This window comes from Macaca thibetana, chromosome 3 (assembly GCF_024542745.1).
Source record: "Macaca thibetana thibetana isolate TM-01 chromosome 3, ASM2454274v1, whole genome shotgun sequence".
Classification (NCBI taxonomy): Eukaryota; Metazoa; Chordata; class Mammalia; order Primates; family Cercopithecidae; genus Macaca; species Macaca thibetana.
The window spans coordinates 155,800,993-155,819,547 of record NC_065580.1 but is presented as its reverse complement, the minus strand read 5'-3'; the positions used below and the strand labels follow the sequence as shown (position 1 = coordinate 155,819,547).

At 46.2% G+C, this 18,555-nt stretch overlaps 1 protein-coding gene across 2 annotated transcripts in view; it reads left to right on the top strand.

The window, feature by feature from the left end:
- The window catches only part of BACE2 (beta-secretase 2), a 115,755-nt gene that overhangs the window by 54,508 nt on the left and 42,692 nt on the right, over nt 1–18,555 (top strand). For both annotated transcript variants that reach the window (XM_050784569.1, XM_050784568.1), the window contains exons 2-3: nt 6,041–6,129; nt 17,341–17,557. In XM_050784569.1, coding sequence (XP_050640526.1) covers nt 6,041–6,129; nt 17,341–17,557 — 306 coding nt within the window. The remainder of the gene's footprint in view (nt 1–6,040; nt 6,130–17,340; nt 17,558–18,555) is intronic.

Genomic DNA, 18,555 nt, shown 5'->3' with positions numbered 1-18,555 from the left:
GACACCAGCTGCGTGTCCTCTAATTTAGCTCAGTTCCTACACTGTCTGCCTGGGGATGGCGTCGGACCCCAGAGTGAGGGCCCAGTCCCCCAAGACTGCCCCCAACTTCCATGCTAGTCGCGAGCTCCGGGTCATTGTCTGTGCTTCTGATCGATCGGCTACAAATGGAAGATTTCCAGGACCCTATCCTTGGTTTGATTAATTTGCTAGATTTGCTCACAGAACTCAGGAAAACACGTACACCGGTTTATTATAAAGGGCATTACAGAAGAGAGAGATGAAGAGATGTGTAGGGTGAGGTGTAGGGGGACGGTTTCAGAACTTCCGTGCCATCCCTGTACACGCCACCCTCCAGGAACCTCAGCTGTCTGGAAATTTAATGAACTGTGTTCTTTTGGGGTTTTGTGGAAGCTTCATTATGTAGACATGATTGATTAAGCCATTGGCCATTGGTGATCAGCTTAACCTTCAGCTCCTTCCCACTCCTGAAGGTTGGGGGCGGGGCTGAAAGTCCCAGTCCTCTAATCCTGCCTTGCTCTTTCCGGTGACCAGCCCCCATCCCGAAGCTACCTAGGGGCTGCCAGCCATCAGTCAACTCACAGCATACAAAAACACATCACTTTGGAGATCCCAGAGATTTTAGGAGTTGTATGCCAGGAAATGGGGATGGAATCAAATACGTATTTCACAATCTTTCATGCCCTTTTGTATGTTTATGAGAAATTAGGATTAAATCTAATCCAAATTGTGGCTTTGAAACTTGGGGGTGTTGAGCATCTAATATTCGGATGGAGAACCAGATAATAAATTATATAGAATAATATATATGTAAATATATTTTTGTATATGTGAGATTACATTCTATCTGAAATCTACCAAAACACCTCTGTAAAGGAGCAAGATCTTACATGTTTTCTAGGATCTGTGTATTTGTAAATAGAAATTGAGAATAGAGCATTCGTTTACTAAAACTAAGATGTTTAAAGTGACGTTTATAATCTCATTAGTTAGAGTGCCTTTGCTGGCTGGGTGTGGTGGCTCACGCCTGTAATCCCAGCATTTTGGGAGGCCAAGGTGGGTGGATCACTTGAGGTCAGGAGTTCAAGACCAGCCTGGGCAACATAGTGAGACTCCCTCTCAAAAAAAAAAGTATATTAAAAAAAAAAAAAAAAGCAGAGTGCCTTTGCCATTGTTTTAGATTCACTTCAAACCTTCATCCCCCAAATCTTTTTCTCTACCATTCCTACAAAGTTTTTGTGAACATGATCTTCATTGTTCGGGAGGGAATTCTCTAAAGTCACAAAGTAGATTTTCATTTGAGAAAACAGGGACGTCACCACAAGTTATAGCACTGCCCCTGGCAGATGCCCAGGATCGTCGTTCATTTCTCTCCACTATTTCCACGGCCTCCTGCAGGGGAAGGGGCATGATACTTAGTAGATTAGGGAAGTAGGAGCCTGACTTTGTTTTTGCCAACAGCTCGAAAACTGTGTGTGTGGAACCTACACACGGCTGGCGTGTGTGCACAGACTGCATTATCCTTGCTTGTTTATTTTTTTGGAATCTGTTATCTTTGTACCAAGGGCAAAATGAGTGTCTTTGATTTCACCTTTGAGAATAATTTCGTTGTTGATTCCACAAATGTGTGAGTGTCTTCTGTGTGCCTGGCCCTGTTGGAGGCATGCATGGCAGACAGAGCAGCAAACAGCAAAAATCCCTGTCAGAGGGAGGCAGCAGGAGCTGCCGGGACCCTGTGAATGGTATGATTGCTCATGGGGCCCAGGCGGTGGCTGAGTTGGTTACAAGCATGCGCTCGGAGTCTGACTCTGGGTTCCAGCCTCAGCTCTGCCACTTGCCCTTGTAGAGTTGGGGAGGTCAGCCTCTCTGCACCTCAGTGTTTCCATCTGTGACATGGAGTGATGACCGTGCTGCCCTTGGAGTGCTGTTATGAGGTTGAAAGAAACTAATGGATATAGGAAGTGCTGACAGCATTACCCAGCCCACTGCAGGCCGTGTTCAGTGTCTGCCATCACTGTTATGTGAGAGGCGTGGTGTTATGCCGGGGAAAGGGAATGGGAATGCACAGATCGGCAGGAGACTAGGAACAGCAGTTCTCCCAAAGGGCCGGCCAGGGTCAACTTCGCGGAGAAGGTGGTGTTGAAGGAAGCCTGGAAGGGAGCAATGGGCTGTGCCACGTGAACCTGGCTATCCTGGGGAGCAGCCCCCACCCCAGCAGGGTGGCCAGGGGGAAGGCCCTCCCTTTGGGGCACGTCTGGGGCATTCATGGAGTGGCCTGGTGGTCAGCGTGTCTTGGAGGAATGAGGTCAGGGTGTGGCGAGTGACTCGGCAGACCATGTGAGGACTTTGCCTGTTGCTCTGGGTGACATGAGAGCCGAGGGAGGTGGAGGGCTGGCTCCCTCTGACGTAACTGTAATAGGACTGTGGTGGCTGCTGGTTGGAAGTAGGCCTAGGAAGGAAGCAGGGACACCAACGAGGACAAGGAGGGGATGACAGTGGTGTGGACCCCCAGTCTCCTTGGAGGAGGTGAGGGGTGGGCAGGTGTGGGCCAGAACCTGAAGGCAGAGTCCTCAGGAACTCCTGGTGGCTGGATGTGGGGCGTGAGGGGAAGGAAGCCCTAGGGATCACCTCTGGCGTGGCCTGGCCAGACCTGATGGAGCTGCCGTCGACCAGGATGGCCAAGTCCATCAGAAGAGCAGGGGTAGGGGCAGCCGGAGCTCAGTTCGGTCTATGCCAGGCCTGAGATGATGTCCCATCTCAAGATGTTTCCTGGACCTGCTGTAACTAAGTACACAAACTGAGAGCTTAAAAACAACACAAATGGGCCAGGTGCAGTGGCTCGTGCCTGTAATCCCAGCGCTTTGGGAGGCCACGACGAGAGGATCACTTGAGCCCAGGAGTTCAAGACTAGCCTGGGCAACATAGTGAGACCCCTTCTACAAAAAATAAAAATAAATTAGCCAGGCATGGTGGTACACGCCTGTGGTCCCAGCTACTTTGGAGGCTGAGGTGAGAGGATCCCTTGAACCCGGGAGTTTGAGGCTGTAGTGAGTCATGGTTGTGCCACTGTACTCCAGCCTGGGCGACAGAGTGAGACACTGTCTGAAAAAAAAAAAAAAAAAAAAAGACCCAGGATTGTATTATTTCACAGTTCTAGAGGCAAGAAATCTGAAATCAAGGTGTTGGTGGGGCCATGCATCCTCTGAAACTCCAGGTGGAGCCATCCGTTCCTCTTCCAGCCCCTGGCCATGGTCCTCAGTCCTTGGTGTTCTTGTGTCACTCCCATCCCTATCTCTGCTGTCACTTGGCACCCCCCTGTGTGTCTGCTTTCCGTGCATTTTCCTCTGCCCAGAAGGACGCCTGTGATACTGGATTAGAGCTCACCCCCGTGGTCCTCACCTTCACTTGATTACCTCTGTGAAGACCTTTTTTCCAAATAAAGGCACATTCACAGGTGCAGGGATTAGGACTTCAGCATCTCTTTTTGGAAAACACATCTCAACCCATAAAAGATGACTATTAGCCAGCCAGGGGGAGGTGTTGAATAGGTAGAACCCAGAGCGCATGCGCAGGCCTGGGCTGAGATGTAAGCCTGGGGATCGTCGACACGCGGGTGGCATTTGAAGCCTCGAGACTCAGTGGGAACACCAAGGGTGTGAGTGGATGGATCCCAGAAGTGATTCCTGAGCTGAGCCCTGGGAAAGTTCACAGGTCGGGGAGATGAGAAGCACCCAACAGTGAAACTAATGTGAGGAGTCAGGGAAGGAGGAAGTCAGAAAAGTGTGGGGCCCAGGATCCAGAGTGAAGAATGTTTCCGGGAAGAGGGAGCGAGACTGAATCAGATCCTGCCGACAGGTCATCTCAGAGGCAAACGCTGGACCCAGCTAAACTGAGGTCCTTGGCAAAATTATTCTATAATTGTTGCTAAGATAATCCTAGGCAAAAACTTGCCTATTTTGCCTTTTCTTTTCTTTTTTTTTTTGAGATAGAGTATCATTCTGTCACCCAGGCTGGAATGAGGTGGTGCGATCTAGGCTCACTGCAAGCTCCGCCTCCTGGGTTCAAGCAATTCTCCTGCCTCAGCCTCCCGAGTAGCTGGGACTACAGGCATGTGCCACCACGTTTGGCTAATTTTTTGTATTTTGAATAGAGATGGGGTTTCACTATTTAGCCAGGATGGTCTCGGTCTCCTGACCTCGTGATCCGCCCGCCTCGGCCTCCCATAGTGCTGAGATTACAGGCGAGCCACTGCACCTGGCCTATTTTGATTTCTTTAGTCCATAGCTTTTTAAACTTGTTTTTCAACCTTTTGGGCTATATCTATGTGGCCTGTGTTTATTTCTAAAAGGTGTGTTCATTCTGTTATCTGGACTTGGGATAGATGCTGGGCATAAAATGATGAGTAACATACACACCTGCCCTGAGACATGGTTCACTGGGGAAGATGAGTGAGGCAACGGGATACAGGGCAACAGCCCAATAGCATTGGTCCCTAGGGGACTGCAGATTAAAACCACGGTGAGGTACCATTCCACACCCATTAGTATGGTTCACATTGAAAAGACCAACACCACCAAATTTGGGGGCGGATACAGAGTAAATACACCAAATGGCCCATGGATCCATCGCTCATGGGAATATAACCTGGTAGACCCACATTGCAGACCTGTTCAGCAGTTTTCTTTAAAACATTAAAAATGTGTCTAGTCAGCCGGGCGCGGTGGCTCATGCCTGTAATCCCTGCACTTTGGGAGGTCGAGGCAGGCAGATCACGAGGTCAGGAGATCGAGACCATCTTGGCTAACACGGTGAAACTCCGTCTCTACTAAAAATACAAAAAACTAGCCGGGCGTGGTGGCGGGCGCCTGTAGTCCCAGCTACTCAGGAGACTGAGGCAGGAGAATGGCGTGAACCTGGGAGGCGGAGCTTGCAGTGAGCCGAGATGGTGCTACTGTACTCCAGCCTGGGCGACAGAGTGAGACTCTGTCTCAAAAAAAAAAAAAAAAAAAGTATCTAGTCTATGATCCAAAAAGTTTCACTCCTAGGTATTTACCCAAGAGAAATGAAAATATATGTCTGCAGAAAGACCTATACAGTGTGTCCATAGCTGTCTTATTCATAGTAGCCTCAAACTGGACACAACTCAAGGGCACATCAAAAGCAGAGGCAAATTATCGTGTGTCCCTGCACAGTGAAGAGAAACAAAGGGCTGATGCAACATGAGGATGTCTCAGAGACAAGCTGCACTTAAGAAACCATGCTAAAAAACAAACACACAGAAACCCGCATCATGACATTTATAGAATGTTCAAGAACTGATGAAACCAGTCCACGGTCACAAAAGCCAGAAAGTGGTTGCTTCTGGGGACCAGAAGGGAAAGGGGCATAAAGGGACCTTTTGAGGTGAATAGAAATTTCTGCATCTTGGTTTGGGACACATGCCAGAACTCACCAGGCGAACATTTAAGATCTTGCATTTTTATTATACACAAACTATATCTCAACCTAAAAAACGATGCTTGTGACAGGTGTTCCCAGGTTCCGTGCAGGGAGGTGAGGGGCCACCACCTGCCATGAGGAGGCTGGGAGGCATCCTGGGGAGGGGAGGCCATGTTGGATCGGGGTTTCCAGGCGAGATTTGGAATAGCAAGGGGAGGGTGAGCCCAGTGGAGGGCTAAACCTGGCCAAAAGCCCGGAGATAAGAAAGAGCTCAGCCTTGGTTTCAAGCACCAACAGCCTAAAAAGGAAACCCAGTTATTTAACAGAATCCATTCTCTTTGAAGGCTCAGTGTGTATCTGAGACAAGACCATTTTCCCCTCTCCAGTGCAAGCTTCTTCATGGACTTTGTTCAGATTTCAATTTTATAATAGCTTTTTGTATTCCCCTCATCAGTATACTTTTTTTTGTTCCAACTGATGAATTATTCTTGGTACTTAGTTTTAAAAAAATTATTCAAGAGTATTGCCTTATTAAAATAACTTGATGCTTTCTTTTTTTCTTTCTCTCCTTGAAACATAAAAGCTACAGATTCTCGTTGACACTGGAAGCAGTAACTTTGCCGTGGCGGGAGCCCCGCACTCCTACATAGACACGTACTTTGACACAGAGAGGTAAGCGCTGGCCCCTTGGCTGGTGTGCTGGGCTGGGGTACTGCATGATCCACATGCTTCAAAATGCAGCGGAGCATAACAGCCAGAAAGCTGTTTCATTTTAAGGGGGATACTGATACGGATGTGTATGTACATGTGCGTGTACATACATGTGGACATGTGTATGCATATGTGCATGTTCATTCCATCCTCAAATTCACAGCAGGGGTCTCCTGATAGCCTTCACGCATTTACGTGAGATTCGTTTTCTAAAAATCCAAGTCAAACACAACTCCTGTAGTTATCCAAGTCACAGGGAGCTTGTGGCCCTTTGGTGGTTATTGCAGCAGCTTTAGTTCTGTAGTGGAGGTGGGCTGGAGCAGGGGACAGGTCTTGGGGGTCTGTGAGGCCACTCTGGCCAAGGGTGTGGGGTCGCTTCCTCGGCTGAAGGGATACACGGAAACCCCCCTTCACATAGTTCAGTAGGGGTTAAGGTGTGGTTCCTGGAAGCCGTTTCTGTGGGTTGGTTTGCAACACTCATTTGGAAGAGTGAGTTTTGTGAGCACAAAGTATTAAGGGCCAAGACTGAGGCTGCACATGAACAATTATGGGGTGGAGTTGAGAAAAAAAAGTGGAGCCAGATGGAGGTCTCTGGAATAGAACAAGTTCTGTCCATGCAGACTTCAGAGCAGCCCTGGGTGGGGTTTGGGGAGGCCCCCAGTGGCCTGTGGCAGCCTTCAGCTCTGCAGGAGCCCATGGGGTCTAGAGTCACCGCCCTCTGAACTGGAAGCTGCTCAAATGCTGTGCATGTTTTGATGTCACAACTATTTTTACGATCTTGAAATTTAAACTCAACAGACAGAACAGGTAAGCTGACGTGCTGGTTCGTTTTTTAGGGTCATGAATCATCGAGGGTCTCGGTAACTGTCATATTGGGTTTCCCTACTGTAAATTCTTTTCCTGACTTCCCTTTCTCACTTTCCTTATCCTTAGTGCTTTGTTCCAGGGAATAAAGGCCAGCTCTAGTTGGGGACAAAAGGAGGGGGAAGAATAGCTGAAGTCTTCTGAAAATGCCAGGCAATTTAATAAAGCGAGATGATTTGCCGTGTATGAAAGAAAGCATAGAGGAAACCCTGTATATCTATTCTACCTACGCCACATCCTGGGCTCCACTTTGGTGCCATAAATGACGGGGCCTCCTACCCGTATGGCTACAGCTGCATGCTGGGGAGAGGGCTATGGTGGCCAGTGCTCTGTGAGGCTTCAGAAAAATGTGGCTGGCCCCTCCCTCAAGGAACTGATAGCTTGGTTTATGGCTTCATGTGTTGGTAAGCTTCCTTCATTGATATTCCCGGATATAACACCTGCCTGTGATCAGTATGTGCCCAGCTGTTGCTATAACCACAAACGTGTGTAGAAGTAGTGGTGGTGTTTCTCTCTGTGTGTGCAGCAGAGGCTTGGTTTACGATGGCTTGTGCTGCCCCTTCCCACTCAGATCTGTGATTCATCCAAGTCCTCAGTCCCCAAACAGCCCTCACCTCCAACTGTTCATTCTGGACTACTTCATCATGGAACAGGACTTGGAGTTGGTCCAAACCTCTCATTTTGATTTCTGCAGCACAGGAGGTCGGGGAGACAGGGGACTTGCCCAAATTCAATCATTGAGACCAGCAGTCCCCAAACCTTCAGCCAACACCCGCTTTTTATAACAAGTGCTTTGTCATTCCCTGAAGTGACTGCAAAAGTCATATGACTTATCTACACACACAGCTCAAAGTGCCCTGACGTAATGTGGGGGGAATACAAGGGAAGTAATGTATAACCAGGTAATCAGAACCTCAATGCATGAACACCCTGGCTCCGTGGTGCTAGGAGATCATGCAATAGGTGGATGCTGGAGGTGAGTTAACATCACTGTGGACATGTACACCCAGTGTAGACTGATCAAGGCAGGCTGACTTAGACTCACCCACCCCAAGCTGCTCAGTTTGCTGTCTTAGTCTGTTGCGCTACTATAAAAGAATACCCAAGGCTGGGTAATTTACAAAGAACAAAGGTTTATTTGCCTCATGGTTCTGCAGGCTGTACAGGAAGCATGGCATCAGGATCTCATGCTGCTTCTAGTCATGGTGGAAAGCGAAGCAGAGCCAGTGTGCAGAGATCACATGGGAGAGAGGAAGCAAGGGTAGGGGAAGGACGTGCCAGGCTTTTTTTTTAACAATCAATCAGCCCTCCCTGGAACTAACAGAGTGAGACCTCAGTCATTATTATGGGCAAGGCACAAAGCCATTCTTGAGAGATCTGACCTCAGTACCTAAACACTTTCCACCAGGCCCCACTTCCTATACTGGGGATCAAATTTCAACATGAGAATTGGAGGGGACAGATATCCAAACTCTATCAGTTGCTGATATGATTTTCCAAAATGGAAAATAATCTTAGGAAAGTTCCAAGTAAAACGAACAGAAAGAGAATCAGCTTCCCTGGATTTCCATAGTAGCGAATATGCAATATATACTAAACCTATGTAGAAAAGGTTTTGTGCACATATGAATGGGAGGTGCATTCTGTGCTCAGATGATCCAGCAGATTTCACCCATGCAGATGCCCAGAGCAACTTTGGAAAGTGGTGTGGGATGGGAACAATGCTTCATTTTGCATGACCATCCTTCACATTCCAGGATAAACAGCATGCTTATCAAATACACCCGTAGAGTTTCCAAAACTTACCCTAGGGGACAGGACCTTCCTCTCTGAGAACCACTTATCTGAATGGTCCCTGATGGTCCCAGCCCTGTATTGTTTCCACTGCAGGGCTCTAGTCTGTGTGGCATGTTTTCCACATTTCCCCCTGACTGGGGCTCAGCACATAGGGGCAGAACCAACACACGTGGAGCTTGCATTTTCTCATTTAGCAGTTCTTTTCCCCTTAGGATAGGTTTTTCTCTCATCATCTGTAGATGCAAGATACAGTAGAAAACAGTAAAGCACAGTAAAGTCAAGGTTAGGGTGATATGGATAATTACTTTCCAGATTTAAAGGGAACCATGCAAGTCAAGCCCTATGGATGGCTACTTTTTTCATGGCAGGTAAATAGCAGTTCTGTGGCAGCTGCTCATAGCCAGAGTCCATCAAGGTCAAAGTATGCTCCTCAATCCACACATCCTTTCGCTATGCAGATGCAATTGTTGAAACCTTCAAGGGTAAATAATACTCCACATCATGAAGACTATGTGCAATATTTCGTCAACCGTAGACAGCCCAGCATCTTTCTCGGCTCCCTTCAACTGTGTTCAGTGTTTGGTTGAGCTGTGGTTCTCTTTCAGGCTACCATGGGACACATCTGTCTTACTTACCTGCTAGCCCTGTTTGGTGTATTCAGGTGGATTTTGTACCCATCACCAGGTTTGCATTCAAATGGCAGATGGTTCCTGTTTTTCATCCTTTGGGCGTCTGTAGTCCGTATGCGTTTGATGAATATGAAAACTCCTGGGATCATCCAGAACTCCTTTGATGACTAAGCCTTCCCTCCTGCTAATCTCACAAGATAATTCAGGATTCCTTGCCACCATTCTGACCACTCAAGGTCCTGATCTGTTTCTCCTTTTGTGGGTAAATAAAAAGAGAAATAACAGAACATACCAGTGTCTAGGGAAAGCCCCTCAATGGTCGGTTTCACCCCATTGCCACTTCCACCATTCAAATTCATTTATTTATTTATTTTTTTTGAGACGGAGTCTTGCTCTGTCGCCCAGGCTGGGGTGCAGTGGCCGGATCTCAGCTCACTGCAAGCTCCACCTCCCGGGTTTACGCCATTCTCCTGCCTCAGCCTCCTGAGTAGCTGGGACTACGGGCGCCCGCCACCTCGCCCGGCTAGTTTTTTGTATTTTTTTTAGTAGAGATGGGGTTTCACCGTGTTAGCCAGGATGGTCTCGATCTCCTGACCTCGTGATCCACCCGTCTCGGCCTCCCAAAGTGCTGGGATTACAGGCTTGAGCCACCGCGCCCGGCCCCACCATTCAAATTCAGCGTACCTTCCTTATTCGCGAGTACTGCAGAGACTGACTGATTACGTATAACACATCGCTCACCTTTTGGGTCTCTACCCTGGTACCGCCTTTCTTTTCAAGAGACCATTCTTCAACAGAACTGTAAGGTTTCTTCTTGGCTGAATCAGAGATGATGCATCTCACTTCTGAGTTTGAGGTGAGTTCTATTTCTTCAACTACATCCCTGCTACCATGCTTGCTTCGCAAGTTAAATACTTTCTTAGATTGATATTAACCTTGTTTCCTTTTATCTGCTTTTTACATGTTTTATTATGGTTGATATGCTTTATGATTGAAAGACATGAATATTTTCTTTCAATGTCAGTTATGTATAATTAATTTGTCTAATGTTTTCATCTAACTTTAGAGTTGGCCTAAGTTATACTTTCAACCATTGTATTTGATGGGAGCCAAGAGACCGTCCTTTTGCCTTCTCAATTTTTGACAAAGGTTTCTTTTCTGAGCTGCAGCTCTCTGCCCTGTGATGTGTCTGTATTTGCTTGTGCTTCTGATCTCTCTTAGTTATAATAAGGTTCTGGTTGGGTTTATCCGCCTCTGATTCACGTCCTGTCTTTGGATATTCAGGTCTAATGCTTCCTGAAACATGTTACAGTAATTGGAGTTTTGGCGTGGGGTTCTTTGACAAGATCTCTTTGATTTATGGAATGAGATGTCAGGCTACCATTAGTCATTTGTGAGCTCGTCTTTATCAGAATCCATCTTTTCATGGTGGTGAATGTTCCAGTGAGTTACTATAGAGCAAAAAAGAAGAAAAGAAAAGATCATGCATTTTTTAAATGTACATCTTTTTTAGCCAATAAAATCTCACCTCCAGCTAGCTGGCTTGAAGAGTGATCCAGTATACTCATCCCTTGACCCTCCATGAATCTATTCAGGAAATTAAGTATATTTCCATTAAAATGTCTCCTTACTTCTGTACTATATCCGGGGTGAAGCTCACAGAGCAAGAGACCAATGTATTTTCCTCAACTAATGCTTGTAAGTGGAATTAGGGACTTCTTTTAGAAGGCTAAACTGGATACAGATCAAATGGCTTTCCATTGAATGAGGACAGATATTTTTACCTGATTATTGAGATCATTTCTCAAGCGTGTCCATCATTTGCCTGATAGAAGGGCACTTGCCATTTTGGAGCCTGTGAGCATTTAACATTATTGAGGATGTTGATGAAACACCAGGCTGAGCAGGCTGAGCTGACCCTGAACCTCAGGGTCTCATGCATTCAGGTCTGGTGACTTCCAGAATCACAGAAGATTAAGAGGGGCATCTGGTAACCTGGGCCAGGACAGTAAGCCCACTGGTAGATTTCTGACCCTGAGAGCCCCAGGGAGGTCCTGAGCAGAGTTCTTTAGGAGACTCAGCATTTCCTGGGTCAAGTGGCTTAGGAGAACCAGAACTGACCCAAGGATTGAACTCTAGAATTCTCCACATCCACCTTCTCTTTTCGTGTTCTCTGCAAACAACAGCAGGTTTCTTTTGAAATAGTAAAATGTTCTGCAGCTCTTTTCCCCTCAGTTCAGTTGATTTCACTTTTTAATCCTGCATTCCCTGAGCACTCTTATCAGAGGTAGAACATCTTCTGAGTTTGGTTCAAAGTGTTTATTTTACTGTGAGCGGGCTTTTTCCTGGCCTCCCACATCCCTGATTGATTGCTGTTTCTGAGCACCCGGAATGGACATTGCCAAGGAGAAGCCCATCCAGGTTTCTTGCTCCATGCATTTAATTATTGTGCAGAGCAATTGAGAGCCAAAGTATTTTAGTCCCAAGAGGTGGGGTGCTAGAAAATGAAGATGAAGACGTATTTTTTATTTAAAGTGCTGGAAACTCTATGCTACTAATAACCCCTAGAGTCACTTATGATTCTTCTGTGGGGTTTTACTCAGAGGTTTAGTTCAAGGAACCCAGAGAATATGAATATGAACCGAGAATTACCTTTTTTTTTTTTTAACATTATCTTGGACTGTGCTTTCTACAAGGCTAGACACAAGTCACATGTGGCTATTTTAATGAATGTTAAATAAAATAGAAGTTAAGTCTTTCAGTTGCACTATAATCACATTTCAAGTGTTCATTAGTCACAAGCGGCCAGCTTATTGGGCAGCGTAGACAGAATATTTCTGTCGTCACAGGAGTTTCTGTTGGACAGAGCTAGTGCAGGGCAGAGAGGAACTCTTGCCTTTTAGACACCGGTTGCACAAGAGCTTGAAGCGTCACCACCTCTCCTTGACCTCCTTAGCCAAGTCACCCCACACACATTGGCTCCTTTCCATGGGGTGTTTGGACTTTAGAATGAGGCAGCATTAGATTCAGTAAGAGTAGCTCTATAGGAGCTTTTTCCAGAAACAAACAAACAAACAGAAAATCCTGATGATTTGCTTTGGGTGCAAATCTCACGTTGAAATATGATTCTCAGTGTTGGACCTGGGGCCTCAGGGGAGGCGTTTGGGTCAAGGGGGCAGATGCCTCATGAATGACTTGTTGCCCTCATCAAGGCAATGAGTGAGTTCTCGCTCCTTTAGTTCACATGAGAGCTGGTTGTTTAAAGGAGCCGCGCACCTCCTCCTCTCTCTCTTGCCCCAGCTCTCACCATGTGATGTACTGTGTCTGCCTTTGCCCTCTACCTTGAGTGGAAGCTTCCTGAGGCCTCACCAGAAGCAGATGCCAGCACCATGCTTTGTGCACAGCCTGCAGAACCATAAGCTAAAATCATACCTCTTTTCTTTATGAATTATTCAGCCTTAAGTGTTCCTTTATAGCAATGCAAACATGGCCTAACAGACTTGAATTTTCTAATAATAACTCATAGACTGAAGAAAGGTAGCAAATGATTAGATAATTATAATAATAGCAGCTATTTTGTGGCATATCTCCTGTGTTCCAAGCTTTTGTTCTACATGCTTTACAGTATTAACTCTTTTAATCTGTGTAATTAACTTCATGAGGGATGGTATTATATTATCGCCATTTTTTAGTTGAGGAAACTGAGGCATAAAGAGAGTAAATAACTTGGCCCTGGGTCACACAGCTAATAAAGTATTGAACTCATATTTGAACCCAGGCAGTATAACTCCAGCTGCCTCTTGTCTCTCTGGAAATGACACCAAAATATCCAGAGTACTCCCTCTAAGGGGACCAGCAGCCTGGGCAGGAAACCAGAGAAGATACACTAAATAGATATGCCGGCTGGTTCAGGTTCTTACTAACACTACAAATTCTATGGAGTTTTCTATAGCCTGGACAGAGTAAAACTAAATTTTTCAAAAGGAAGTCATAGCACTTTAAACTGTTTAGGAAAGATACAATTACTCTACCAGGGCCAGGCCAGGTGCCTCACACCTGTAATCCCAGCACTGTGGGAGGCTGAAGCAGGTGGATCACCTGAGTTCAGGAGTTTGAGACCAGCCTGACCAACATGGTGAAACCTTATATCTACTAAAAATACAAAAATTAGTTGGGCATAGTGGCATGTGCCTGTAATCCCAGCTATTAGGGAGGCTGGGGCAGGAGAATTGCTTGAATCCAGGGGGCGGAGGTTGCAGTGAGCCAAGATGGCACCATTGCACTCCAGCCTGGGTGACATAGTGAGACTCCATCTCAACAACAACAACAACAACAACAAACAGTTATTCTACCATGCCGGGAGGTATGGTTTGGCTGTGACCCCACTCAAATCTCATCTTGAATTGTAGCTCCCATAATTATCATGTATTGTGGGAAGGACCCCGTGGGAGATAATTGAATCAAGGGGGTGGTCTTTGCCCATACGCTGTCTCATGGTAGTGAATAAGTCTCACAAGATCTGATGGTTTGATAAGGGGAAACCCCTTTCAGTTGGCTTTCATTTCTCTCTTCCCTTCGCCATGTAAGACGTGCCTTTCACCTTCTACCATGATTGTGAGGACTCCCCAGCCACATAGAATTGTGAGCCCATTTAACTTCTTTTCCTTTATAAATTACCCACCCAGTCTTGGGTATGCGTTTATCAGCAGTGTAAAAACGGACTAATACACCAGGGGTTGGCAAAGGCTAGCCCATGAGCCAAATATGACCTGCTGCCTGTTTTAGGAAATAAAGTTTTATCAGAACACAGCCATGCAAGTTTACTTACACATTGTGGCCGCTTCCACATTACGTTTGAGAGCTGGGTAGTTATCACAGAGATCCTATGGCCTACAAACCTAAAACATCTATTATTTGTTTCTTTATGGAAAAAAATTGCCAACCTCTGTACTAGATCGTATTCTCCAAGCATTTCAAGATAGTCTTAGTGTATTTCTGAACTTGAGGAATGAACCCAAATTGTCAAAATGGACTGAATAATTTAGTATTTTTATTGCTATTCAACATAAACGTGTGCATCCCCTCATGTGGCAGGCACATCTGAATTTATATTGGCACTAAAGCTTGGCATTCCACCAATCTTCAGATACCCTTTTTCAAAGACCTGACTGCACGTTACCTGGGTAATTTCTGATGGATCCCTTAGTGCTCTAAGGTCCCTTTGTGGTCACTTTTCTGTTTCTGTGCCTACCCATTGTTGGGAGATTTGTGCACAGAAAACATTCACTGAATGCCTCTTCTACTTTATGATCATGGTGGAGTGAACCAAGACAGTAGGCAAATGTTAAAATCCAACCATCTTTAGATTCTGTACCCCATTTTGAAGTTACAATCAGCTGTTTCCCCAAAATCTGTTTGCTAGACCTTCGTAAAATCACATTTTTCCTGATTATAAAACTTATATATGCAAAAAATGTGGAGGTACCTAACCACAAGAATAGGAGTCCACCCACCCCCAATCCTGCCACCTCAGCTAGCCACTGTTAATATTTGAGTGTAATAAATAGTTTTGAAGGAGATTCTGTCCCTTTGACGTATTTTTCTTTTAACTTTTTCTCTACATCATTTAAAATTTCTTAGAAAAAGAAACATTTTTTTCTTTGGCACATAATAGTGCATCATATGGATATGCTGTAATTTACTGAACTGTTTCCTTGTTACTGAGCATTTGGATGGTTTCCAGCTGTTTGCTGTTATGCATAAAACATCACGACCATCTTGGCACATGAACCTCTGTCTGCTTCCTGGGTGTCTCCTTAGGGTCAGAGTCTCAGAAGTGCAGTTACTGAATTAAAGATAGTTAATATTTTTAACACTTATTAGATATACCAAGAATGAATTAATGAATTAAAGGCCAGATATGGTGGCTCATGCCTGGAATCCCAGCACTTTGGGAGGCTAAGGCAGGAGGATTGCTTGAGCCCAGGAGTTTGAGACCAACTTGGGCAACATAATGAGACCTCGTCTCTGCAAAAAAAGAAAGAAAAATATTAGCCGGGCTTGTTGGTGTGCACCTCTAGTGCCAGTTACTCAGTAGGCAGAGGCGGGAGGATCTCCTGAGTCCAGGAGTTCAAGGCTGCAGTGAGCCATGATTGTGCTATGGCACTCCAGCCTGGATGACAGAGCAAGACCTTATCTTTAAAAGAAATAATAAATGAATGAATGAATGAATGAATGAATGAATGAATGAATGATCATGTCATCTCCGAACTTCTTTACTGACCTTAAGCAAGACTGCGCTAGTTCATGTAATCCCACGACAAAGACTTATTAACATGTGTTAATGTTCGCAGACTGATTATTAAAACAGAGTGAAATCAAGCCTGCAGGTGAGCAGGATCGCTTCAGGGTGATTTGATATTTAGCTTAGGATGGTGATCATTTTCTTAGGAGGAGCGTGGTTTGAGTTCACAGACATTTGCCTAGAGATGTTTCTCAGGTTCCGTCCTATATTCCAGCAGTTTTCAAACTCAAATGGGCGTAGGAATGACCTTGCAGGGTGGGACACCCCAGGGCCTCGACACCTGCTGTCCTATCTCCACAATGCGCTGCCCCCAGAGAGCCCCAGGTCTCACTGTCTTCATTCAGGTCTCATGCAAACATGGCCGAATCCAAGAGTTCTCTCCGACTGCTGGGTCACTTGAGGTCCCCTTGCCTGCTTTGTTCCCCGGGTGGCTCTCATTCCCCGTAACCACCATTCCCGCATGCATTGTCTCCCCTCACTGCAGCCTAAACTGAGCAGGCAGGACTTTTCTCTGATCTTGTGAGTGTTGTTCTGCGTCAGTAGCTCTCACCCCCAGGGCCACGTGAGTGTCAGGCTCAGGGTCATGTCACAGTGATTCATGTTCTGGCATGCCATTAGCGTCACTGCCCATATTTTGGTGTGAGTATAATCAGCTTTGGGACATTGGGGGAGAACCTTGAGAAGGACCTGTGACATGAAAGATGTGGGTTTCAGCAGGTAGGACTTGGTCATTATTTGTCACATGAGTTGTATGTGTGAACATGAACCCCAGCCGCTGCTGGCGCAGGCTGGTGGAGCCTCCCTCCAGGGTGCCAGCACCTACCCATGTCACAGAGCAGCAGTGCAGCAGCCCTGCAAAGCCGGAGGGCCAGGCAGGTGCCCAGATTGGGTTGTGTCCTTCAAAGGCTACAGTGGCCAAGCAAAGCACCTGACTTATAGGGTTTAACTTGGGTATAGGGAAAAATTAAACTCAAAAGCCACATGTTTATACCAGTGCGACCCTTCCACATAACATGGACAACACTGCTACCAAATATTAGCGATTATGTTTTTGGGGGAAGCTGTCGCTTTGTGAACGTTGATGCTGTTCATGATGAAGAATGGCTTACAGGCTTACAGTAGACTTTCTGTGTTTAGGATAGCTGTCTTGGACATGGCAACCTTATCTTTGTGGCTCGGGAACATGGATACATAAGAGAATACAATGGGCTTAGCCAGGCGTAGTGGCTCACGCCTGTAATCTAGCACTTGGGGAGGCCAAGGCAGGCAGATCACAAGGTCAAGAGATCGAGACCATCCTGGCCAACAGGGTGAAACCCCGTCTCTACTAAAATTACAAAAATTAGCTGGGCATGGTGATATGTGCCTGTATTCCCAGCTACTCAGGAGGCTGAGGCAGGAGAATCGCTTGAACCCGGGAGGCGGAGGTTGCAGTGAGCAGAGATCGCACCACTGCACTTCAGCCTGGAGGACACAGCAAGACTCCATCTCAAAAATAAATAAATAAATAAATAAATAAATAAATAAAATAATAATAAAATAAAATGAATACAATAGGCTTTTCTTTTCTTTCTCCAGGTCTAGCACATACCGCTCCAAGGGCTTTGACGTCACTGTGAAGTACACACAAGGAAGCTGGACGGGCTTCGTTGGGGAAGACCTTGTCACCATCCCCAAAGGCTTCAATAGTTCTTTTCTTGTCAACATTGCCACTATTTTTGAATCAGAGAATTTCTTTTTGCCTGGGATTAAATGGAATGGAATACTTGGCCTAGCTTATGCCACACTTGCCAAGGTAAGGCTAATCCATGGATTTAAGGAAATCAAATAATAGGATGAGATTCTGAAAATCTAATAAGGGCTGACACACGAGTCTTGAGCTATCCTTGGAGACAGTGAGAACCATGTGGTGGAAACAGACCAGTATTCACACCATTATATTTCCAAGCATTTTTTAAATTGAAGGTAAACAGCATGATTCTTGGAACCTTCCTGTAAGACAGACTAATAGCATTAACTTTTTGTTTTATTTCGTTTTATAGTTTAAAATGTTAACAGAATTTGAATCATGTAGATCGTGATGTGTGTTTAGGAGGTTTTACTAAGGTAGGATTAAAAGAAAACACATTTATTAAATTCATACGTTTGCGTGAAGCAGGAGCCTGCGGGCAGCCCTGGAACGCAGGCAGGGGATGGTGCCCTCAGCCAGACTGGGATGTGGCCTGTTTTCCTGGCTCTGCAGGGGACACCTCCAAGGAGACTCCCAACACCCAGCAGGGAATATGGGCAGCCTGAAGGCATGCCCTGGGGATAGCCAGCCCTTCCCAGTGGTGGGGAGCCCCGGAGGAATTGTGGAGCCCTGCTCTCGCCATCACCAGAGCCTCCCCAAATGGGGAAAGACAGAATTGGACGTTCCCCAAATATTTGTACTTGGGGCCTACCCAAAGGAAATAATGTCTGTATGCAGGAGGAGGGAGGCAGGCCGGGGAATTTCCACCTGGAGGCATTGCCGAAGGCAGGCGGGAGTAGACACCGGGGGTGTTTGCTGGGCTCCTGGAGTCCACACGGGTTTGCATGCATCGAGAACCGCAGAAGGAGACCAGCTCTCCTGGCCCCGTAACTGGGCACCACGGCCTGGCCTCACCTTGCTTAGCATTAGGCTTGGAACCAGAGCTACATGTGGAAGGAAACAGAAGTGACTGCTAGAGCAACACGCCCCCACTGTCCCGGGAGGATAATCTTCCCATAGTTCCAGCTCAAGTTTATGAGCAGATGGGGATGGGGTGGTGAGAG